Source organism: Pieris rapae, chromosome 14, assembly GCF_905147795.1.
Source record: "Pieris rapae chromosome 14, ilPieRapa1.1, whole genome shotgun sequence".
Lineage (NCBI taxonomy): Eukaryota > Metazoa > Arthropoda > Insecta > Lepidoptera > Pieridae > Pieris > Pieris rapae.
In genome coordinates, this window is record NC_059522.1 from 2,998,822 (window position 1) to 3,024,365 (window position 25,544).

The following is a 25,544-nucleotide window of genomic DNA, read 5'->3' on the forward strand; positions in this document are numbered from 1 at the left end:
TCCACATATTGCGAAAAGTGCCTCGCTCATTAATTGTAAACGACATATTCTGATTTGACGACCGATGATGAAACGCAGCTACAGGTATTATTGTGCACAAGAAGATGCTCAGAGACTACAGATTTATCGTCGCTCGAATCGCTAAGGAGCATCCGCCCAGTGTGAGAACAGTACCTAATATGGTGCCGAATTTGCGCTTTTTAGAGGTACAACCGGTGGCCCGTCTCGCCTTGCTGAGCACACCAAGTTTCTTGAAGGCTAATTAAGCTTAATATTGATATGTCAACGCCCAGTTTTGTGCTGACTTGAGTTTTTGGGAGAGCGTCCTTTAAAATAAGATTAGCGACAAAGGTCGTTTCTTTAGTGGAAGCTTAAGCTTGTAGGCCTAGCCGAGTAGTGTAAAAAAAGGCCTAGACGATACCAAAAGAGCATAAAAACAGGTGGACAACAAGGCTGATTAATGATAAAATAGCTTACGTAATCAGATCGTGGGATGTATGAATCAGTTACTACCTGAGAACTATATCCTAAGCTCCTTAATAGTATGTAAATTTTGATATTTAGATCATTATTTAGAACGTCTTCCATTTAAATAGCTTTCCCATTTTGGTAGAGATGAATGATTGGAATTTTCTAATATTGTTTTTTGCGTGGATATCAGCACAATATATTGCTATATTTAAATCTCATGCTATTGTTGATGCTAATAGTATGTTGTATTATTTTTATTATTATTAAAAAAATATTATACCTATAGCCATATCATTTATTCACTAATTAAATATAATATGTTTAAATTACTTTATTGTACCGACGAATAAACAATCATTTTTTAAAGCAAGTAGTAAGTACATAGTAAGGTTAGATTAGACCAACTTTTGAAACAAAAGTATACACCCATGGAAGAAATACACAATTTTTTTTTTCATACGAATAATAAAAAAAAATACAATTCTCTGATGAGTAATAACGGTAAAACCGTCCAAAGAGCAGTTTTACAATTAAATTACATCATTAATTTAGTTTGACGCTCATTTGCTACTTTTATCACAAAATATTTAGAGTTTATAGGCAAAATTACCAAGAAAATAAATTTAAAATAAACGATCGTAAGCTCCGTGTCGAAAATTATACATGGATATAGATCAAAATTCAAATGATTGCAATAAATTAAATATTATGTCAAATTTTGGCGGGAAGTGGTGATGCGATTTTTTTGCGTGGGCGCTTTTGAGTATAAGGATAGGAGACATATGTTGAATCGCGTTGTGTTTTCCTTCATTGCAACACGGACAAACAGAGTAAGTGATCAGTGAGATTTTATACGATACAAAATTATTTAAAATTTGGTGTCAGATAAGTAAAGTGACTTTTTACAATTGTTTTGTGCAAACATCAAAAAAAGTTTGAACGTAATTAAATTTTGACAGTAGTTATTACGGTATTAGTATATATATATATATTTATCCTTTAATATTCTATAAAATAATACTCTAAAATTGCTGTATAATATTTCTTTAATTTAATTAAATACCAGATATTCTTATTGTAGTACAATATAGTAGAAATATTGGTTTGCCAATTTTATAAAGTACATATAATTTCATAACTCGATGTAATCACTTGACCGATCAACTTAGCCCTTGACCTAAAGATGAAATTACGAAGCCTATATTAAAATACACACTAGAGTAACATTATAAGTATCATAAATCTATTAGTTTTGGAATTAATTACATGATTTGCAATTAACTATATATACATCATTATATATATATATATTAAAATTGGAATAATAAAATTATAACAGATGACCCACGTAATTTTATATGTATTTTAAATTTAATGTGGATTTAGGGAAGTTTCATGCAAATTATTTTATAATATATTTCCTTCTGTGATTTTGCAGATGATAAGAAAAGGTTTATTTATAGCACCGTTGGTGCTTTTAGCCTTCGCTTGGGGAGTTGAAGGTAAGTAATTTTATTTTTGTGTATACCGTAGTATAATGTGCCGATTCAATACTTTTTGACATAGACCTATTTCTAGTTCCGTTGTTAATCTTACGATAGGATAAAAAAACAAGACTGAGCGCTTAAAAGTCAGGCTATTGAGATACAGAGTTTCGGGTAAGTTTTGTTACTGATTCTTACCTAAGGTAAGATTCTCGTGACAGCATCTATAAACAGTAAATTATTATATAATATGATTTCTAAATTTAAGATAATAAGCTATTAAAGTACATTAGCAATCTTTGCTTTTTCTAATGGTATTCTTACAATAATATAAACGCCTAGAATTTGCATAATTTAAACATCACGTAGGCCGATTCCGCGTGGCTATGCGATAAGTCAATATAACAAACATTAAACATGTTTTTCATAGAATTTAATACCAATGTAGATGACGAAATAAATCTAATAAGTGTATGTTAGTTACAGAAAAAGTATAGTAGGTAGAGATGAATGATTGGAATTTTCCAATTTTGATTTTTAGTTCCTAATATTTTTTATTTTATAGTGTCTCTTCAGTGAGACATCATGGAACATTCCGATATAGCTAGACTGCTTAATAATTAATCTAAGTCTCACCTAATTTATTTAAATGGAAATTTATACTCTTCAGCGTGTACAATTATACCTGTTATACCAAAATAAGAAAAAATTAATCACTAAACATTGTTTATTACGTGTGTTATTTTTGTCTAGATTTATTCATTGTGATTACACACTAAAACTACGAAGAATGATTTTGTAGAAACGTTATTCTATTCTATTAAGATATACGAACTCAAAGATATTGACATACAATAAACAAAACAGCTAATTAAAATCATGTTATTAATCCATTAATTAAACTTGAGCTTTTAACTTCAGAAGGACAGAAGTCCGTATGTGGGCGAGTCATATATGGTCTGCAAGGTCAAAGCCTGTTTTGTTAACCGATGATGTATTCTGATTAAGTAAATACGAACTATAGGATTTTTTATATGATTCATTCTTTTCAAGGTGTTGATTAAATTAGAAAAAGAGGAAAAGGATTCTTGATTACTCTTTTTTTCTAGTAAAATTATTTACCTCTAGGCTTTCATTTTAAAAACATCACTGCAACCAAAGAAAGTACTTTTGTACGTACGAACGTACAGAAAGTACGTTATTTTTAGAGGGACTGGGATCTTTCCTATTAATAAATATAAAAACCTTAATTAGGAGACAAATGTCCATAGCGGTAAAACACGTAATTTTCTGAAAGCTTTAAATAATCCGTTAAGTTCCGCGTTATATAATTTTAACGGCTAGGGGAAGGGTTATAGTAGTGTCACTACTGAGCCAAAAAAATATGCAGCTTTCCCGTACTGTATTAACCTAGCGATATTATTCTGATACACAAAAATAAAACCACCCTAAGCGGCGTCAACTGAACTATATTTCTAATTGTATAGCACAACGGTACTCCAACTACTACCCTCGGGGCTACACTGGCCGCAATCTATATGAACATGGCAGGTCCATATCAGACGACTTAGTACGTTGCGGACCAAGCACATGCGGTGTGGGTGCACATTGCACACACGGAAGCGTGCGGCCTGTGTGCGCTTGCCTCCCAGGCTACTCAGGGGACCCATTGTCACAGTGTGTCAAGATTGAGTGCGTTGGTAAGTTTATTAATTTGCAAAAATTCATACATTTTTACTTATTGTCTTTTACTGTTAGCTCACTCTTCGAGCCTACAAAGGTTTCGATAGAGTCGGAGACAGCATTCAGCAACATTGTTAACAGCGATCTGTGCTGATCTGCACTGATTGTACAAATACAGGAATTAATTACATTTTACATAACTCGATTTGTGAAACAATGTAACGGAGAATCTGACTGTCCCGAAAGCAAGTTACTGACGTCGAGGTGTTACATTTATACTCTGTGGTGGAAATAGATTCATAGATAGCCGAATCTTGCTTTGATTTACAGATAATAGTGAATGTCGCGGTCACCAATCGTGTGTCAACCAACACTGTATTAATCCTTGCGATGGGGCGTGTGGTGCTCATGCTAACTGTGAGGTAAGGTTTATACATGCCCCTTAAATACATCATGTATTTAATATACAGCAAATAAGTTTTCTTGTTCTTCTAAATAAGATAAAATGAATACTTTGTATAATATTGACTAAAACTTAATCTGTACAATTACTTCGGTTTAAAGCTGTCAAAGTAGTTGTCTCTATACAGCCCATGGTCCGCTCAGTTTGACAGAAAGAGACGAGTGAGTAATATAGCGAGTATATATTATATAAATCCGACTATGATTTTTATGCTTTTAGATGACACAGATCCGTTTTAGTTAGCACAACTTACAAACTAATTTTAGTACCAAAAGTAAAAAGTGCACATAAATAAATTATCATAATTTATTTGCACTTTTTACTTTTTATTTTCATGTATCGTGTATCAGTTTAGTTTATTATTTGTTCCTATTTAGTTGTTTTATATCTAATATGTATTTTTGCACTTCTTGCCGACCTTATGACAAGTTTTTTTTAAGAAATCGATAAGGCCGCATATGTTTAATTGTTATACTGTAATGCAACGAAATAATAAATAAAGCCTACGCATACGCTCCTAGAGCCAACAAGCACGCACCGAGTCGCAAATTGTTAGAGTTTATAACAATTTGCGACTCGGTAAAGTAATAATAGATTACTGTACTCAGACGTAAATTGTTACTGTACTGAGTTGAGTGAGTATACTGTTCCTACTATCTCGCTATCTGATCTGATAAAACCGATGCCGTTCTTCTCCCACGGATCATCACGGCAGTCACAACAGCATCCTAAATGCGTCTTATATTGAACTTGCAAGCCATTAGATTTTGTACTTTAGTCGCTAACGTAAATGAAAAATACTCAATCCAGATAGTTTCGGAATAGGTATGTTTTTTTTAGGTTCGTCAACACGTGCCAGTATGCTCCTGTCCCGCTGGTTACACTGGAAACCCCTTTACGTCCTGCAGAATCGCTGATCCCGGTATATATTATTTTCGTTATAATCTTATACTTTAGCGCGTAGTTCATAACCTTGATTGCTAGTACGAATGTTTTATACAGAGGAAGAAAACATCGTGAATAATGTCTTGATAAAACCTAAGTAATTGTGCCTAGCACTTAAAGTGGAGAACATTCAATCAAGATCAGACAAAGGCCAGCAACGCACTTGCAAGCCTTCTGGCTATGTGAGTGTCCATGCGGTATCATTTACATCAGGTGAGCATCCTGCTCATTTTTCATTAGCAAATAAAAACATTATGGATTTATTTAATAATAGTAATAGTATGACAGTTATGGCTCCATGAATCCGCCCTTACCATGTATATCAAGGCCAAAGGTAGCTCCTGATTTTATCGTTATTAAAATTTTCAGAGGAGGCCTGCCACCCATCTCCGTGCGGTTCCAACACCAATTGTCGCGTCGCCAATAACCAGGCCATATGTACCTGCCTTCCTGGATACCTTGTACGTAACTACATACATTACATTTTAAATGATACTTAATAGCTACTAACAAAGATGTTTAAAACGTTTGATCTGAAATTAAATTTAACAGCCCTACTCAGAGTCGCCCATTCATCTCTAGTTGACGATTCGTTATTATGTTATTGTAATAACTTAAACTTAAAATAATTATGTATTTATTGCCAATACAAATATGTATTTATACAGTATTTACAATATTCCTAAATAGTAATAATAATAATTTTAAATTAATAAATAAAAAATAAACGAATTAATAAGTTTGGTTTCTGCTGCCAGCATTTTATACACTGCCCGTGTATAAAATGCTGGCAGCATTTTCTCGCTGTATTGCGATATTTATTCGTAACGCGTGGAAAGAACCCGGAACCAGGCGCCAACATAAAACTTATTATTTTTATGGAATAATGTACCTAAATATTTATTAACCGATTTTTTAAAAGCCGAGGAAATCATTATTGCGACCTTGTACTAATAAAAAAAAAATACATACAGGGTAGCCCCTTAGCAGGCTGCCGACACGAGTGCGACTCAGACAGCGACTGTAACGCGCAACAATCGTGTCGCGACTTCAAATGTGTCAGCCCATGCAGCGATTGTGGAGTCAACGCCGACTGTGAGACTGTGTCCGCCCATCGCGCTATCTGCAAGTGTCCAAGAGTGAGTTTATACGTACTGTTTAATGTATGAGAGACAAGTTAAACAACTGCCGGTAAAAACGAAGAAAGATGAAGTTTCTGCAAACCAATAATTAAATTTGATTATAGATTAAAAACATATTTTAACATATTCGATATATAGGATATCGATTTTTTTATCTTTTTAAGATATACTTTTTTTATTTACCAGTGTTGTATATAAGACCTATCCCTGTTTGAATTGCGGCACATTTATAAATAAATACATTTATTATCAATTACTTAGGAATAACTTAGCATTCTTATGAATCAATTGAAATGAATTCGTTATAAACATACCTTTCGCTTTTATTATATAACAAATAGTACTTGTTTTAAAAAACAATTCTTAATCATAATTTTCTAATTTGGTAATAACATGTTATTTTATTTCTATTAATTTAATTATGCAGTTCTTGCACTTTCCCATTAGTAATTCTTTTTTCATACGAAGCCTGGAAGAGATCGCTTGTCACTGAAAGGCCACCCATTGCCACCCTAATCATTAATTAAATTAATTAATTAAACATAAAATAATTCGTCCAGGGCTACCACGGTGACCCGTACAGAATCTGCTCAGCGGAATGTACATCAGACAGCGAATGTCCCAGTTACAAACCAGCCTGTGTTTACAACGCATGCATCAACCCGTGCACGAACGCGTGCGGTGTGAACGCAGATTGTAACTTACGCGGTGTTACGCCCGTGTGTTCGTGCCCTAAGACTATGACCGGAGATCCCTTCACATTCTGCAGGCCCTTCGAAGCACGTAAGTAATAATATAACTTCATTTTTCTGTATTTTTTTGGTAATGCAAAAATACATTATTTAAGAGATTTAATAATAAGTCTAGTAAGATTATTAGTTATATTAGTATTAGTCATTCAAATAGTAAAATCTACGTTAATTCTAGGCGATCTTTGCGAGCCCAACCCTTGCGGTGCAAATGCCAAATGTACACCAGGTCACGATCGTACTGGCGCTGAGCGGCCCGTCTGTACTTGCCCTACTGGATACCGCGGTAACGCGCTTGTCTCTTGTGAAAAGGTAAATATATATTAAAACACACACTTCCCGTGTCTACTTGAAAGAAAGAAAGAAAGAAAGAACTTTATTAGACACAAAATACATTAATGTTTCTATAAAGTAGAGTGCACTGGCCCCCACACTAGGATTCCCTGTGTTGTTAAATTGCGTTATTAAATTAATTAATTTTACTCAAATTTATACCTATATACTATTTTTGTACAATAAGAATGTTTTCTGTATCAGTATAGGACAGCTTAACAAGATATTGTTTGAGTTTGAGTTTGACTTGACACGAGAGTTATAAAATGTGGACACGTTTACAGTTTTTTAGATCATAGTTAAATGTATGGGTCAGTTACCAATTGAAATTCTGAGCATCAACTGTGATTCTTATTCAAGTCTACTACGTCATTATATGCAGTGGCAGATCGATGTAATTTTTTTTTCAGGGTGAATGCGAGTTAGACTCTCAATGTGCCGACCATTTGGCGTGTGTGGGCTACGAGTGCGTCGACCCGTGCCTTGGCAATACGCAGTGCGGCTCTGGCGCCGTTTGTATGGCCAGACGTCACATTGCTGTCTGTACCTGTCCTGGAGGTGAGCTGTTGGTTATAATTGACAAACCTATGATAAAAAATAAACAATTTATTTCAGGTTGCTATATATGCTATATATGTCAATTACTAATCCAATGTTTTAAAATTTGAATAATTGCCGATCGTAGAATTGGTAATTTCTTGAAATGGAACACAAACATGGATTGCTTCTTTGTCCATCGTTCCGCGCTCTCTTTTGCACTTCAAGCCTTAAATGGAACGCCTCAGAGAGAGGTAACGGCGCATGCGTCATGTTTTTTTGTGCGTGCAGTCGGCTCCAAAGAACTTATACGATGTTGTCACGCCAAAATTTATTTCTTTAAAAATTAATAAATAAATATACTATCATCATCAATAGATCATCACGGTGATGCCCTAGTGAACTGTTACCAAAGTCACTCCGAAGCCGTGTCAACCCGTTACTACAGATACAAACGTAATGGAAACTTCACCGAAGAGTTGCCTCAAGTGCCAACCCTAGCTGCTGACTTAACTGAAGCGAAACTCGAAACATCCACAGAAAATCTGAAAGCCGATAAACAAAACTAATCTTGCCAATAACTGCCCTTTTATTGAATAATCGACTTCTCTTTAATGCAGGATCAAATAAATGAATTTTATTAGAACTTGTTCTTATTATTTCATTATGAATGTGGATATTTTTATTTGTTTTGTCTTTGTTAGTTGAGTTGAGTGAATGTTAGATTCTATAGATGTAACAATACACGTCTCAACCTTGACTTAAGCTCTTCCTCGCAAATGACTTGCATATTGATATTATTACGTCAGGCTACGCACTGGGTAACAAAAAACGAAAGTAGGTACAACATATGACTAATTCAAAAAACTTGTCGTTACAAAATTGTTAATAAGAATTGTATAATAATATATTATATAATATATTATAAATTTGAAAACATCAAATGAACACGCAAGAGTAGGCGGTGTTAAAATAATGTTAAAGTCTTTATTTAATTAAGTAAAAAAAGAATAATACTCATGAAGATTCCTTGCATCTATATGGCTGTAAAATAGTGTACTTATAACTATTTTACGTTAGCGTTATACATTGCCTACTGCGCCTACTAGCAGAGAAAGAGAAAAGCTAGGTACTCGCCTCGCTACACGTTATATTAAGCGTGTCAAAATGTTATGTTATGAATCGAACGATTTATACAGTTTAAATATTTAGACATATGTTAATACTGATATTTCTAATTACAGTATCATAGGGAAATTCTGGTTTGATGATTTTTCATTTTCTTAATAAACAAAAATATTTAGGAAGGGTAAGATACATGTATGACGGAAATAGATAGTCGAAATATATCTTCCAACTCATTTAGGGGAGATGTCTATCTCAGATGGTCAAAAATGGATATAGAGCATAAGGGGATAGGTTAAGTATGGGGTTTGGGCGTATAAATTTGAATGCATCCCTACTCATCGGCAAAAAAACAGAAGGGGGTATGCCGAGAGAAAAAGCCAAGGTAAAAAACTCTCGGTAAGCTTTTAAAATAGCAAATCATCACACAACACTTATTTCAATAAAAATAAAAGAGGTTCAATTTCATTAATATATAGTACCTGTTGGTTGGCAATTTTATTTCTTGATGAACAATTTCAACGGATTTCTTCAGAAAGATAATAATCTGATTCGGTATGTAAGCGACAAGCGTGTATTTATATTTGTTTGTCGGATTACTAATAATTTTTCTATATTTGAAAGTCACAATTACTTATCTCTAATATGAATTTATTAGCCTGTGCCCATCCAACTTATGATCTGTGCTTTTGATATGTAATTTTGTCTAGGTAGTCTGTGGATTTATTTTTCATATTATTTCATATCTACGTCCTGTCGTTCGATATCAACGAATGATGAGAGAAATAGTCCTCTTTAGATAAAACTCAACGAAATATCTTATATTTATGTGAAACCATGGCAGACATTAATATGGAGAATTTTGCAGTGCCCGATTTCATGCCAGAGCGCTATGTGAAGGAATTAGCCAGATCATGTGTAGGAGGGGAGGAGCTGCAACAGCAAAAGGTGAAAATTGAAGGTTTAGCTGAGGAAACAGCCAATGCTCTTAAGAGAAATGTATACGAAAATTACATGCAGTTTATTGAAACTGCCACCGAGATATCCCACCTAGAAGCCGAAATGTATAAACTGTCACATTTATTAAGTGACCAAAGAACTGTTCTCACGAATCTCTCACAAGCGTCAATTTTAGGAAACGATAACACTTTGTCTCCAGAATCTATCGATAATCATGATCTAGAAGCCGAGAGAGCGGAGGAGGACCGCAAAAATAAGCTTAATCTAATTACAGAGAAAGTTGAAGGCTGTATGAATTTATTAGATGTATCTGATAGAATCTTACTTCATGAAGGTGATTTGTTGGAAATTGATGCAGAGGAAAACACTGCCTTGCAGAGAATGCATGTCTACTTATTTAGTGATTGCTTAATGTTGACATGTTGGATTTCCAACCGTCGTGGACCTATGAGGTACAAATTCCTCACAAGTTATCCCATTAGTACCATAGCAGTAGTCAATGTTCGGGACTTAGGCACTGTAAAACAAGCTTTTAAAGTCCTAGCCTTTCCTGATACCAGAGTATTTCAGTGTAATAGTTTAGCAATTAAAAAGGACTGGCTGGATAAGTTTGAATCAGCAAAAAAGATGCACATGGAGAAAGAAACATCAAATCAAAAGAAGAAAGAAAGCCAGGAGAAGGTAAAAGCAGAGATGTTGGAGTCCCCTAGTCTGTCAGTTGAGGAATTGCCATCACCACAAATAGCCACATTACCTGATTGGTTGGCTGATGTAATAGAGGAGTTAGATGTACTTATTGTCGAAAGACATTTTCAAAAAACCTATGATCTTATGACATTAGCACAGAAGACATTAACCACTGAAGAGTTTATAAAGCATCCACAAAGAACTGACATTTTAAAGAAAATTGATCAAAAACAAAAAGCTCTGACAGAGATTCTCTTAAAGGAATTAGATGTTACTCAAAATTGGAGTCCAAGAGGTGGGCTAAGGTCTTCTCGATATCCTATACAGATACTTAATAAGTTTAATATGACCAGTCAAGCCTGTGAATTATTCTTAGATATCTGTAGTCAGACAGTTAAAGCTCATGTAAAAGGAGTCCAACTGGAAGGCTCTATACTTAGTTATGTAAAGCAAGTGGGTGATGTTTTCTTTTGCTCTCTTAGTGATGCCTTAACAGAGTTTACAATGTTATTTCCTAAAAATAAAATTAGCAGTTTTGTGGTTTGGGCTAGTTTGCAGCTTCGGATTTTGATGAGTCAAATAGTCAAACAAATTTTTACACCACAATGTGCATTGGAGACTTTATTAAACTGTGTTCAAAGTTTAAGAGATCAGTGTTCCTTATTTTGTGAATTTGGCCTTGATTTTAGATTTCAATTAAATAGCTATTTACGAACTCCAATTAAAAGAGCTTTACAAGAGTATAAGGACAAAATTGTGGATTCAATGAAAACTAAGGTGACAGAAGACAAGTGGACACCTGTTAATATGCATACTAAAGCAGGTACCAACAGATTTTTAATTCAAATGACAGACATGGGAATAAATTTGACTAAATATGTGATCAATGAGACTTGGATTGATCTGTCCAGTAGCACAATATGGTTCACACAGTCAGTGATGACTGTTCAGAATATTGGTATTAAGATTGTAACAGAGGAGATGATGGATGTTGTTGATATATGTATATTTGCTATTTTTAATGCACGACTGGAGTTGTCGAAGGGAAGTGACTCGAGTTACTCACAGAAAAATTATACCTTTTTATTAGAAGTATTAATACCGCTAATGCTTAGACTGTATAAGGAAGAAGTTGGGTATGACAATGAAACGTTGCTTGGTTTGGCTAAGGAATATGGTGTGAATGTTGCACCACCAAAAAAATCTAACATCACAAAGTACACAAGTAATGAATATTTATGAGATTAGAATGAACATATTGTTATCTATGTAAAAATATATGCTGAAGCTTTAATAATGTAATATATAGTTTTTAAGCATGCAGAATTTTGTAAGGTTATTTAAAACTGATCAAATAAAAATTTATATTCTATGAAAGTTGAATAATGTCAAATTTTAATAAACCTCCATGGTTTATATGGTTTCCTTTAATTGACCCCAAAGATAATTTTATGTTTAAATAAATGCATTTTGATATTTAAAATGTTTTAATTACACGAGGATACATTTAAATAGTACATATAACATTTATATAAATATTTGGTCTTATTCAGATTCCATTAAGGATTCAATAAAAGTATTTCCATTAATTAGTTTCGTAGTTAAAATAACAAATTCGACATTGGAATCTTCTTGTTGACTTATTGACCTCAGAGCCGAGATCTCGTGGAAGGTGCAACCTCCGATAAAAAATACGAGGACGACTTTAGGGTTGTCAACTGACGAATTTTCGCTGGAAATGGAGTTTCGTCGTACCATACGAGGCTGTAGAGTTTGTAGTTGGTCTAAGGTCGGTCCAGGGAGGGCTCCTATCACGTCGACAATACCTATAAAATATATTTAAAACCATATATGGTATGGTATAGTATTAAGAATTAATTATCTATAGATTTCTATATTATTATTTATAAATATTATAAAACAGCTAATATTAAGAATAACAGATAATTTTTAAAATGAAATACAACTGAATTGTAATTTAATATTTCTTTGGCAAAAGAGGTTAACTAAATATGACTAATTTTATTAATGATTACAATAAAAAATTAGCGGCATTTATCACATACAATTAGAAATCGGTAATTGAATAGCTCGAAAAACAATATAAAATTATCTATAGTATGCCATAATTTGAACGGTTATCTTTATTAAACAAGTAAACATGATTCATATTATATTTAGGTACATTGATTGGCCTTTTGTACTTGTTTAATTTATTTTAGTGGTGTTGAAAATTTTTTACTAATCCAAATGTATTTCTTTGTTGTCGTTTTGACTTACTATGTTTTTATACATGCAAAAATGTATATATATTAAAGCCGCGCGATTTCTTAAAATTAAAGATGAAAAATCGAGTCGCGTGAATTATTACGTAAGCTTTTTAAATGTACTTACGTCCTTTTTTTAATTTGTCCCGACATTGTATTTAACATTTAAATAAATAAATAAATCAGTGGCACTACAACCTTTTTAGGTCTTGGCCTCAGATTTTTTAATGTGTTTAATGATCATTTTTAAATTCAATAGGCAAGTAGGTGATCAGCCTCCAGTGCCTGACACACGTCGTCGACTTTTTGGGTCTAAAACACGGTTGTGTCGGTTATCTCACGATGTTTTCCTTCACCGTTCGAGCAAATGTTAAATCCGCACATAGGAAGAAAGTCCATTGGTAACAAGCCATTGGTCCAAAGGGGATCGAACCTACGACCTCGGGTATGAGAGTCGCACGCTGGAGCCACTAGGCCAACACTGCTCATAAAATATATATTTAACATTTTGTCTTTGGAGGGTTGGAGCGGTCGGTTTTGAAACTAGCATTATTCAAGTATCATCTGTGGCTAATGACAAGATTAGGGGGTTTAGTCAAATAATAATTATAGAGAAATAAATATTGTATTGTGAGTTCGCACTTCGCAGTGTACAAAACCAGTTATGTGAGACCGCTTTCTCATGTACAGGTGATCAGCAGGGTTCAGATTTTATTATATTTTTATATTATAGTGTAAATAAATTGTTTTATTAAGCCTAAAAAAATACAGAAGCAATTTACAATACCGAAATAGGTAGTTATTAAGACAATATTATAATGGACGCCGAAAAACGAAGATAATGTTTTATATTTATTTATATTATAGTTTCTTACCGGCCCATCCTTTATTTTTGGCAATATGTTCACTCAGTCTTACAGTTAATGGAACGTATTTGCTTGATAAGAAACTTTTGTCTTTTGGGTCCAATTCCGATTCTTCAATTGTCAGGTGTAGGGCCTTTAAACATTTTTTAAATCAGTATGGTTTGTGGTGGATACGAAAAATATAGGCAGTGTATAAATCATGACAGACAAAAGAACGTCTAACTGGTGACAGCAGATTAATTAGCAGTAGGTCAAACAGTAGTTTAAACTTAAGCTAAATTAACTTTTTTTTTAATTTATATAACTTAAGGTCGTCGGAACGTATTTTCATGAGCGGAATGGCACTTGTGCATATATATACATACATACATATAAAAACCGTCATACTACAATCAAAAGTTGACGTAACTCGGGCTGTGGTCTGGGCAGTCTAACAATCTACATATTTAAAGAAAACATATCAGCCAAATAGTCATAAAAATGACCCTTAGGGGGTTACGGGGCAACACAAAAAACAATAATATTACCATATTTTAATCATTTTCTAACGGTTATATTAAATTTCTGTTAAAATAAATTAGGTTTTTAACAACAAGAAATATACCTTTCTCAAAACCGAATACTGCCTGGATCCAGTCTGAGGTTTTAATAACCCACATTTGTCGAGGTTACACAGTGTCAGCCATGTTTTTAGTCCATAAACTTGGACCAATTCTCTTTTGTAATACTCAAGTACTTTGGGTTTCAAACCCGAGCCGGTAACACATTGAAGACAGATTAGACGTAAAACCTGTAAAAAGATGCTTATGTAGTAATAAATGACAAATCTTAACGCGGGAAGGTTTGACAATTGATACATTCCAGCCATAGACAATAGAAAAATGTGGTAAAAATATTAAAATGTGTATTCGAAGGTTAAATTTAAATATGTCAGAGGTTTTTACTCACTTATTCACTTAATCAATTCAACAATTCTGGCGAAATCTATTTTTTTTTATTTAAACGCAAATGTGAAAGTGAAATTTCGGCTCTTATTACTTTATGTTAAATTTTATCATACTATTTTATATCTTGCTGTTTTTATTAACGTCACTGCTAATTCTTCTAATAATTTAATTAAATTTTCGCGTCGTGTGATCTTTGTAACTATCTTAGTTAAATTTTACCTTAGTCAAAGGCACCTTCTGAGCGATGAGATCTTCAATAAACGGACAAATGCGTTCATTATCCACGCACGTCAAGAAGTCCTCTTCACACTGGATCTTGTCATGGAAATCAAATGAATCTGTTGTCTGAAAGTAATTTTGCGTCATAATAAAAACTACTACACACATGTAATACAATTATCAACTGATTTTCTTAGGAATAATGCAAGAAAATCCTGGTCTTTGTCTATATTATATGTATTAAATAAAGATGAAAAATTCTAATAATTTTCTAAAAGTAAAAATTAAAATCTATTCAACAAAAGTGATTTTTGTGCATGTTAAAATTAAATATTATTTTGAATTGTATACAAAATAGTATCCATCTGTCAGCGGTTGAAAAGTTCTCATATACTTAACGCATCCGCCCTATTATTTATCATCATTTCATACCTAATATTACATTTCTTTGCATATAGCTTATCTTCAATATGTTTCTTTTGTACCTAAACGGGGCCACCCCACTTCACACCCCATTACTGTACAAGAGTTACCTGGTCTCAGTAATTTCTTAATTAATTTATTACACGTGCGGCAATTGAGGCTAAATTTACTCACCTCTTTGATATATTCAGCAATGGCCGTATGTGTTGCCAGCGACTGTTTATTTGCCAACATTTGCGGAAGTCGTGACACAAATTGCTTGATCTCCTGTACCGATTTGTCATTATGTCGCTCGTCCAGCTGAGTTTTTATAATTCTGGCTTTTCTTGATAAAACTGTTCCTACCTGTAATCTCAATTTAGCTTATAGGAACGTTCAGAGTACACCGCAATAGCTCTGAATAAAAATTGAAAATGTAAAAAGTAAATAAATAGCTAATGTATATCATATACAATACCCATTGATAGCCAAATAAGTAGCTACTTTATGTACATAGGTAGTCTTACTGCTTAGAACTATTTCATGTAGCACATTTTTTTCTCATTTTCCATCTATTCTAGCATACAAGTGCGAAATTTATTAATTAAATAATAATTGTACCGTTGTAAAACTGCAGTCCCTCAACTCGGTAAATAATTCCTCTCCACTGTTAAGAATTATACGTTTCCGCTCTCGGGCTGTCACTTCTGGATTTGTATCGTCAGCACTCACAAATTTGTGTCCGGGAAATGTAGCTGTCGTGCTTTTTATACCATAGAGTTCATCTGCAAGAAATGTATGTTTCAGTGTTTACTTGTTAGTATACACAGCAATTTAGGCAAAATAGTAATACACATACAGAGTATTAGTAAAAAAACATTTTGCTAATTTTGTAATAAAATTATTATTAATTACCAAATTTAAAAAAAAAGATAAAGTAAATAAATAAAAATACATACATATATATGCAAATTTTTTAAATAAGTTTGTTATGGAAGACCTGGGGACCCTGACGCAGGTATTTTTTTACTTAAAAGGGTTTCCACATTTTACACAAATAAATAAAAAATATACTTATCATGATTAAATACATTTTTTATTTATTTCATCAAAACCAAGGTTTTGAACTTGAAAAAAACTTAAGTGCTTGATCTATATTAATACTTAATTTTTAAAATTACCAAATATGGTTGGTCTAATAATTCATTAATTTGCACATAAAACAAATTGAAAACCATTACAAAGTGTAATGGGGCGCCATATTGCTACTAAATGATCTCTTCAAGGCCAGCCTAGAAAACTATAACAAATTGAAAGAAGAGCAGGAGTACAAAACATATTTTATAATAGATATTATATTGTTTATACCTATAAGCCCTTCATATGTCAATTGTGTAGCCATGACACTTGTGAAGTCTATACCTCTGTCGAGCAGCAGTAACTGATCTATACACGATGTGGTTGCACCCTTTGGGCCTAATCCTTGTTCCTCTTTATTAAGTCGACAAAAGAGATCCCAAACCTATTACAAAAATAAATTCAAATGAAATGAAATATTTTAGACAGTACTCAATAGAAAATATTGAATACTAACATAGCACTCAGCAGTTAATGTAAGTGTAATTTATAAAAGCTATTTTCTCATAATACTCAAATATATAACCTGTTTGGCAGCTTGTCCTTTTCCGTACACATGAGGCACTATACCATATATTTGTTGAATAGTTCTTAGTGCTTGAGCTGCATTGTACAGACAAGTTGGATCACCCTCTAAATAATTTTCTCTAAAATGCATTTAAAATTCTATAAAATAAAACTGTATGTCTATGGTGTTCATAATGTGTAACACACTAGATGACTAGAGAATAGCAACAGAACTTTTTATCTTTACCTGAAATCATTTTGCAGTTCCAGTGACATTAAATCACTATCAAATGGAAAGATATCACAAATAAATTCTTGTATGGTAAGATTAGCATACACTCCTCTATTTTTTAAATGCTTTTCACATAGTTCACTTCTACGAGGTACAAAGAATAGGTGGAATTCAACAGGTGCATTTTGTTTAGTTCTGAAAAAAAAAATTACACATATGCATTAAAAAACAAGATTTTTTGTATAAACTTATTTTTTGCCAAATCTGTATATCCTATAATTATCAGCCAAAAATGCCATACTATACAGATATCAAACATACCTTAGTGATAGAATATAATCAGCAACAAGATCCATTAGAAATATTTTTGGTCTTGCAATAAATATTATATGTTTCACTGAAATTGTAGGTAAACTGCCAGGTCGAAGGGGAAACATGTCAGCTACTTCATGTTCTTTCAGCAAAGAGTATTGGGCTACCAAGCCTATTGGGCCAGCTAACCATTCATCCCATATTGTTACCTAACACATATTTTTATGTTGTATGTAAAAATAATAATAACATTGTTTGGCTAGTATAGAACAATGATTCTAATTTTTATTTTATATATATTTATATTTCTGATTCATGGCAATCTGCTTTTGAAGTCAAGGAAATAATATATATTTTAGCAAAATTAAAAGAGTAAGATAAAGTGCGGTAAATTAAACCTTTTAAGCTTTTGCTTTAAAGGGGCGTACTTACTTTGGGTCCTTCGCATAGCTGTAAGAGATTTAATAACTCTTTTCTCATAGTTTCCTGAATAATCGCTACATTTAATCGTCCACCAGATAAATGTGTACACATCGTTGATTCTTTCATAATTCCTTGTTTAACTTTTAGGAGACGCTTTTCATGATTAAATTATAACTAAAACGATCACGTAGCGTACCAACTCTTGGTTTTATCCAACATATAATTGGATTTTAATCTGAATATATATTTAATATTTTTGACTTTTGTAGCTAACAATTCTGCTTATTACATTTAATGTTATTGATGATTTGACTAATAGAGAAATTCTCAAAAGTCAGACGTCTTAATTAACAATTATCAGAACCACTCACTATCACTGTCAAATTGAATGAGGTTCCAGTCTTGATTATTGACTTAAAACATTACACGTTTAAAAACGGCGGGGTATTAGAAGCGGGAAATTTAATTTTTTATCGTTTTAACTATATGAAGAAACTTTTAGCATCGCTTTTAATTCCTAAAAATATGTTTTAACTATCAATACTCAAATTTATATAATTAAATCCTGATGCGTTATTTCATGAACAACTGTTATTATTAAAATTGTTGATTGCTATTAATTATAATATTTACTTTATTTCCTTAATATTATTGTTAACACCAAAACAGCTTTTTGGACCTAATATTGGCAAATATTTAAGTTTGTCAAGATGAATTGTACTTGATTGTCCTCAAGAAGAAACGAAGAACATCGCTTCGTTCCTAATTGTGTTTATTTACATTTATATTAATAAATAACAACGGACAAGAAATAGACTGTAACAAATAGATTTATAAGAATACACATATAATATAATAATGTGTGTATGGTAATAGTAAAGATTTCTAGAATCAAGGGGAAACATAACAAGGGGAAACGTAGGCGGTGATGTAATAAACAAAACAATCAGTCAATCAGCCATTTTACGTAGCCGGTACGTGCCAAAAATGTATTATGTATGTTATCTATACTCTTATGTATACGATTTTCAGGGCTTATCACTAGCGGGTCGTTGCCTGAAGGCTGCCTGTAGAATGCGCGCGGCGCAGGATCGATTTTTCCACCAAACAAGCCATTTTCAACCGTCAGTGACATTGTAAACACGTTCTCCGCGTTACTCACGCTATCTGGCACAACACAACATGTGAAATTGTTTCGCAAATGATGCGCCAACATCCCCGAACAGAATACGATGGCCGCACAAAATAAAGGTAGGTATCAATTTTAAATTTGGAATAGATTTTATGATAATAGACTTGCAAAGAGGTCTCGCTGTTTTATGGGACATTCTACTTGTTGGAGTGCACTTAACTTTGACATGAGGTGATAACGAAAATTGCGTAGGCGAATTAGGCCATGTAATGTTTGTATACGTTTTTTAGCTTAAATAAGTTTGGATCTTGGTTTGGTGCAATGAAATGTACGCATAATGTAGTATTTGTAATAACGTATATTTTTGCTTTTCTGATAATGTCTTGTATTGCTAATTTATGTACTATTGTAAGAAAAAGGTTGTTTTGTAGCAAAGCATATAATAAATTAATTATTATTTAAATATATATAAGGGACTTAAAACTCAAATCTTTATAAGTATAACATAAGTTTATTTAATTATTGAAAAGCGATCCGAAAAGTAAAAGTATATTACAAGTTTTATCGACCTTCTTCCCGAGTTTTTCAGGCAGATGACGTGTCGGCTATTAATCTTATTTTTTCGCACAACGGGTTACATACAAATTACTAGTTAATGGCGTGACTATGCCATAGTAAATATTTTGGAAATAAATATTGTATAGCGTACTCAAAACGATTCCTTCTTACGCTCTAAGAAGAAGTTATGAAATCTGTCCAGTAGCTTTAAATATACTTAACTAATATATAAAAATATATAATATACAGAAATTAAAATATTCCTCTATAACATTAGTATCGATAAATTTTAGTCAAGAATTTTCATATCTAAAGAGATAGTCTAGTGAAGGTGTTAAAATATTAAAATGTTTCTTTTTCCGCTATTTTTATAAAGAGTATGAGAGAGTTGCTCATTTTAGATAATCTTATAGCGAAAGAATAAGAAAATGGTAGAATAATTTTATAGAAATAAATATATATATATGTGTGTGTGTGTGTGTGTGTAGCTTCTTCGTTCTTCTTGGTGGATAAAAAAAAATATTTGTGTATGGACATATATAATTAATACGTTACTCTTTTATAATACTAATATAATTATTTTAAAAGCTCGTAATGATATAAAACAAATAGATAGACAATTTTTATTTCATCATCATGATTACATGTTATGAAACGAAAACATGTTCTTTTTTCAAAAAGGATTTTCTTGTAATTGTCAATGAACTTTTTAATTTCACGATGCCAAAGTAACTGGCGTCTTATAGTTATGATGAAAAAAACAAATTAAAAAGTATAAAGTGGAAGTGTAAAGTCCTATGAAGTGGAAAACTTTTCTCTCTCGTTAAAAGAACAGCACTTCATAGTGTTCTTTTATGAGAGAATTATTTGAATGGAAATGTTTGCGTTTATAATTAATTGTTTTCTCTAACTTTATATTCAAAATTAGAACGCACAAATATTTTCTCGATGTATATCTAAAAGCTGGCAACATTCAAATAAATTAATAAAGATTTAAAAAAAATAGCGGGAATAAAATAAATCAGTCCAAACGCACTGTTTAGTAAAACTCTTTTGACTCTTTTGATACGAGATTTTGAACACAATTTGACAGAAAGAGATAAAATAATACTTTAAATAAAATAATTCAATTGGAATTGTTTGTTTGTGAAAATAAGGGGTAAGGTTAACAATGATGGGAGAATAGACATTTGGAGTAGTAGTTTAGAGTCACATACAAATTACAATAAACATGTATTAGACATACCAGTCATATTTAGCTGAGCCTTGACTCTGGATATGTATTTTAAACTACGTGTAATTTTTAACAAAAAAAAGCTTTCGTATAACTAAAAAAAATAAATCTGCCTAAACGTGCCTTAAAAATATGTATTTAATTTGCATCTGTATTTAAACATATCTTACTCAGTTTAAGTCTAATCGATAAGGATATTATCAAGATAAAACTCTCATCTGTCTCCTTATGGCCTATCAAATGCTATTCAATATTGTCGCTCGTCGGAGCCGAGCGAAGAATGTCAATATGTTTTATTGAATTATTGAAGAATAACATTCGCATGACAATCGAAACAGCCTGAATCCAGAAATCGAATACAATAGACATACACTAGATAATAGATATATATGACAAATGAACTTGTGACAAAGTCCTGCGATGAGTCCTCTAAATTGAAACAGTTCTATAAAGGCTTGATCCCTTGGCGTTGCGTAGAGGTTTGAGTTACACATAGTATAATATTGTCGCCTGACACCTCTGCTTGTAAATTATCCTTAAACAAAAGAGCGTACTAAATCTTAAAAGGAAAAGTATCAATCAATTAACTACAGGTACGCCTTCTCCAATTTTCCTGCTGTCCTATAAAAAACATGTAGCATTGATTGGTCTGGGTGATTCATGAAAGTTGTGGATGGATATTATTCCATTTTTAATTTGTTACGAAGCGTTCGGATATTAAACAATCAACTATCGCAAATTAAACATTTGAAGGGAAAACTGGTGCAACTCATTTACCAAGCAAATTATCTTTTCGCTATTTATTCACAGTACTTCGCTGTCGTAGAACTGTATAATGTATATATTGGAGGCAATTACCCGTTTTATGATGCCTTGCTGTTAATTCATTAATATTGTCTTTAACCGTGATTAAAATTTTAATGAGAAACTATTACCTATTATTTTCAAGATAAATTATAAAAGCGTCGAATTTCAATTAGTATGAAAATCTTTTTAATAAGAATTAAATATGTATATTGCAATGAAATTTACTTACACATTCGAATTTGGAACTCGTTTTAGGTTTTGATTATATCAGATTCTAACGTCCCTTACATAATCTATAGTTACACGGCCTAAAATAAAAGATTGAAAATTATTTTAATAAGAATGATTTTAAGGTGTAGTTGTTACTGTTAAATATGTGTGTTTAAATTAAATTTACTTATCCATTCGAATTTGGAACTCTTTTTTAGGTTTTTTTTATAGCAGATTCCCGCCTTATATAATCTATTGTTACACGGTCGTGCTATCAATTCATCATAGCATCGAAATACTAACTAGTTTGAAAATTATTATAATAATAATCATTTTTAATTTTGTAATCCAAAATAAGGTGTATTGTTAATTATTATTAAATTAAATTAACTTATACATTCGAATTTCGAACCCCTTCAAGTTGTGTCTATATCAGATTAACGAGTCCCTACAAATTGTCGTTGTATTGTTGAACGTTACAGCAATTTATCCATGTGTAAAGGAACGAATAAAGCTCAATTCTGTTATTCACTCTATCAAACGAAATAAAATACTCATCAATATTTGAGCACCATTTACATTTTAATGACTTCTTTCTACGTGAGTAAATTGTGAGATTACGATTTTATTTCCTGAAACGTTTTATTTTTAATGTTTTTCATTAACTTTTTACGCGGCCTTGTCTTTATGCAATTTCAGTTTCCTTTCTGTAATAAGTTAGACAATTAACACTAGACATCTCTGGTGCCTTCTGTCGTAAGAGCTATAGCAAATACCAATTGATCAAAACATTTCTAGTTGGTTTCTCCCATTAATGAACTAAAGATTAGGTTGTTTTAATATAATACAACAGTAACTGAATTAAGAGACACCAACTAGCATTTTAGAAAATAATATTTATGGGTCCTAAGTTGTGTGTAAACTATACATATTTAACTCCTGTTGTTAGCTATCATATTATTCAGAATGATTATAAGATGGTTTATATAGAGACAAACCTATTCGGGTTACAGCCAGAGTATATAAATTAGACGGCAAAATCCTGGTTAGACGCAGCTTGGAAGTGGAAATAAACTGATTCAGACCGACCTTTAATAGCTATCAAGTTGATTCGTTTATCAAACGGAAACCGCTTGATTACTGGATTTTGTTGAAGTTTAGTTATAGTTGTATGCGGGTGTGTTTATTCGTTGATAGATCTAACGTTCTTGGTCCAATAATAAATATATAACATCTGGATATGCATAATATAAAATAATTGAAACACATGAATCTCGTCTCAAGACTATGGGACATCAAGGGAAACCATCTTAAAAATCGTAGAGGTTATCTTGCTGAAGAAAAGACTTTATTTTTAAAAGTATGTATTACTGCATTCAATGATTTCCTAAACATTACTAGTCACCCCTGGGAATAGAAGGGATTCAAATGTGAAAAAAACGACCCTAATTGTTTTAATGCCAATCAAGAGAATGGACAAAAATGAATAATTCTTCTTTGTAACATAGTACGTGGGTAACACTGAAAATGGTAACGTAACAAATGCATGTATTATATGGTATGTATTATATATTATAATACATGCATTTGTTACGTACGATTTAGGTGTTAGTACAATTGAAGCCTAATGTGCTTATTCATTAAAAGTTAATAAATCTAATACCACTTTTCTGTTACTTTCTGACGAATCTTATTTATACTGTGATGACGGACACAGATCATTTCTTTTGTTAAAACGGTGCATTCAGACTGACCTGAAATAAGGAATGGTTTGTGTTATCAATAAAAATAATCGCAAAGATAAATATTTTTAAACGATTAATTAAATAGAAACAATAACATTGCTTATCAATAACTATATTTTCAATACAAAACTGACTATTCGTAGGTATTGTAATCTTGCAATTTTGAAATTATTTATTGGATATGTCACATTGGCAATTGAGTTTTGGGACTTTCTATGCAATTTATATTTAAATTAGCTTCTTCCCAAGGGCTTCTTCCATCACGTATTACATCACGTTAGTATTTATGTTTCAGTCATTTCAAGTGACTATAAAACTGTAGGAGAAGAATAACTTGACAGGTAAATTTATTATTCATGCGCATGACTTTTGCGTCTGTGGACTTATTATACGTTTTATAATAGGGTAGTTGTAATATTTTAAAAACGGGAACATAGAATATTTTTTAATGTAACAAACGAGCAGGAAGATAATCAGATGTCAACTGACACAGGGCTCGCGAGTGCATTGCCGGCTTTTAAGAATTGGTCTTTTCTTAAATACTTCAGTGGGTAGCTGGTTCCACATACATGCGGTACGCGGCAAAAACTGCCCTTAAAACGCTAGTTGTGGAAAGATGTTGACGTCGAGGTAATACGGGTGGAATTTCGTATTCTGCCTCGACGTCTGACGATAAAACTCAAGTGCAGGTATTAATCCGAACAAAGTAATTTCCTCGCTGTATTACGATACTTATACGTTGTTAGGATATTAATGGAAACATTTCACGAAAAGTAGAAAATTTTAATGGTTTTTGTATGAGAATTTATCTAATGTAGATATGATATATGATAATATATATGAAATACAATATTTAAAACAAATTTTCATTCGCCTCTTTTATTGTTTTGTGCTAAAAAAAATAAGGAAAAACATTGTTTATTTTTTTAAAGTATTAATAGTTATTGCAAGAATGTGTTTAAGAATTGATACTGAAAATAATTTCTTAAATATATTCTTCACGTAAAGCTCTTTGACTTTTGACACTTTGATGTATATTTTAAAATGTTTTTGTAGTGGAAAATAGTTCAGGCGATATGCCGTCGACGACAGACCCAGCAGCAGAACAGAAAGACCGCCTCATCGCAGCTGTTAAGAAAGAAGTCAAGCAGTTGATGGAAGAGGTAAGGGTAATAGTTTTCAAAATATTCTGATATTAAAAATAATAAATTGTTCTATTAAAACCATACAATTCGCTACATGAGGCTCCGGGCCTTTACAAACGTTTTTTCAATAGGTTACAACAAAAAAATAATTATACTCAAAACCTATGTGAGTTTGACGAGACTAGAAATTAATACAAAACGGCTCTATAATGCTGTAGAATCATTTACAACCCATAGCAAGCAAATACAGGACTTGGGTGTTTTGTCATACTAATCAATCTCTCTTCTACTTTAGGCGGTTACACGGAAATTTGTTCATGAAGAAAGTGGTGGAGTGACAGCACTGTGCGGTGCTGTGGAAGCCTGCCTTGGCCAAGGATTGCGCAGACGCGCTCTTGGGCTTTTCAAGACCAGCTCTACAACTGCTCTTCTACATAAGATTGCGAAGGTAAGACGAGAATATCTCAAATTATTGACCTTGATAACGTAATAAATGACACCTCTAAATTTTAAAAGACAATTTATTTTATAATACAAAGGACTCTTAAATAACATCTATTAGGCACGCGATCAGGCAGATTTGTGGCCGAGAAGCTAAGCAGCAGGGAAGTGTCTATTCTCCCTTTCCTAAAAAGAGACTTTGTTTGCTCAAGCTTAGGTCTGGTGGGGTTGCGTCTCCCGCCGGGCCCGAGTGAGAACTACTCCGTAAATTTCCTCATGATATTTATGGGCTTGTCGCAACTCGCTGGCCGGTGGAACCGCGTAACCTCTTGTGCTATTCGTCTTACTTACTATCTTACCGACAAGAGTCTTTAAATCGGC

At 32.5% G+C, this 25,544-nt stretch overlaps 4 protein-coding genes across 6 annotated transcripts in view; 3 read left to right on the plus strand and 1 right to left on the minus strand.

Annotated features, from left to right (window-relative positions):
• The first annotated feature begins 1,216 nt into the window (after positions 1–1,216).
• LOC111004396 (neurogenic locus notch homolog protein 3) lies at positions 1,217–8,453 on the plus strand. The gene is made up of 11 exons (XM_022275408.2): positions 1,217–1,301; positions 1,910–1,973; positions 3,443–3,655; positions 3,969–4,060; positions 4,942–5,023; positions 5,416–5,507; positions 6,021–6,185; positions 6,749–6,971; positions 7,116–7,249; positions 7,681–7,828; positions 8,186–8,453. The coding sequence occupies exons 1-11, from the start codon at positions 1,254–1,256 to the stop codon at positions 8,374–8,376; spliced, it is 1,452 nt and encodes a 483-aa protein (XP_022131100.2). The 5' UTR covers positions 1,217–1,253; the 3' UTR covers positions 8,377–8,453.
• A 1,213-nt stretch (positions 8,454–9,666) lies between these two features.
• On the plus strand, positions 9,667–12,055 carry LOC111004366 (exocyst complex component 8). The gene has a single exon (XM_022275368.2). The coding sequence runs from the start codon at positions 9,770–9,772 to the stop codon at positions 11,819–11,821; it is 2,052 nt and encodes a 683-aa protein (XP_022131060.2). The 5' UTR covers positions 9,667–9,769; the 3' UTR covers positions 11,822–12,055.
• On the minus strand, positions 12,048–18,173 carry LOC111004360 (vacuolar protein sorting-associated protein 33A). Its single transcript, XM_022275362.2, has 11 exons — positions 17,901–18,173; positions 17,478–17,677; positions 17,172–17,351; positions 16,944–17,064; positions 16,649–16,802; positions 15,902–16,065; positions 15,476–15,646; positions 14,879–15,004; positions 14,317–14,502; positions 13,722–13,845; positions 12,048–12,405 (listed from the first exon to the last, which is right to left on the minus strand). Exons 1-11 carry the CDS (start codon positions 18,015–18,017, stop codon positions 12,125–12,127), a joined length of 1,824 nt encoding a protein of 607 aa, XP_022131054.1. The 5' UTR covers positions 18,018–18,173; the 3' UTR covers positions 12,048–12,124.
• Positions 18,174–18,769: 596 nt separating this feature from the next.
• The window catches only part of LOC111004397 (small G protein signaling modulator 2), a 35,915-nt gene continuing 29,140 nt past the window's right edge, over positions 18,770–25,544 (plus strand). For all 3 annotated transcript variants that reach the window (XM_022275411.2, XM_045631149.1, XM_022275415.2), the window contains exons 1-3: positions 18,770–19,142; positions 24,634–24,740; positions 25,018–25,170. In XM_022275411.2, coding sequence (XP_022131103.2) covers positions 19,124–19,142; positions 24,634–24,740; positions 25,018–25,170 — 279 coding nt within the window. In that variant the 5' untranslated portion in view covers positions 18,770–19,123. The remainder of the gene's footprint in view (positions 19,143–24,633; positions 24,741–25,017; positions 25,171–25,544) is intronic.

Bases quoted from the DNA above. Each gene is read 5' to 3' on its own strand.
- LOC111004396 (XM_022275408.2), top strand. From the start codon at position 1,254: ATGTTGAATCGCGTTGTGTTTTCCTTCATTGCAACACGGACAAACAGA. The intron at 5,508-6,020 runs GTACGTAACTAC...AAATACATACAG, and splicing joins CCTGCCTTCCTGGATACCTT to GGTAGCCCCTTAGCAGGCTG. The intron at 6,972-7,115 runs GTAAGTAATAAT...CGTTAATTCTAG, and splicing joins CTGCAGGCCCTTCGAAGCAC to GCGATCTTTGCGAGCCCAAC.
- LOC111004366 (XM_022275368.2), top strand. From the start codon at position 9,770: ATGGCAGACATTAATATGGAGAATTTTGCAGTGCCCGATTTCATGCCA.
- LOC111004360 (XM_022275362.2), bottom strand. From the start codon at position 18,017: ATGAAAGAATCAACGATGTGTACACATTTATCTGGTGGACGATTAAAT. The intron at 17,678-17,900 runs GTAAGTACGCCC...AATATGTGTTAG, and splicing joins AGCTATGCGAAGGACCCAAA to GTAACAATATGGGATGAATG. The intron at 17,065-17,171 runs GTAAAGATAAAA...AATGCATTTTAG, and splicing joins GAACTGCAAAATGATTTCAG to AGAAAATTATTTAGAGGGTG.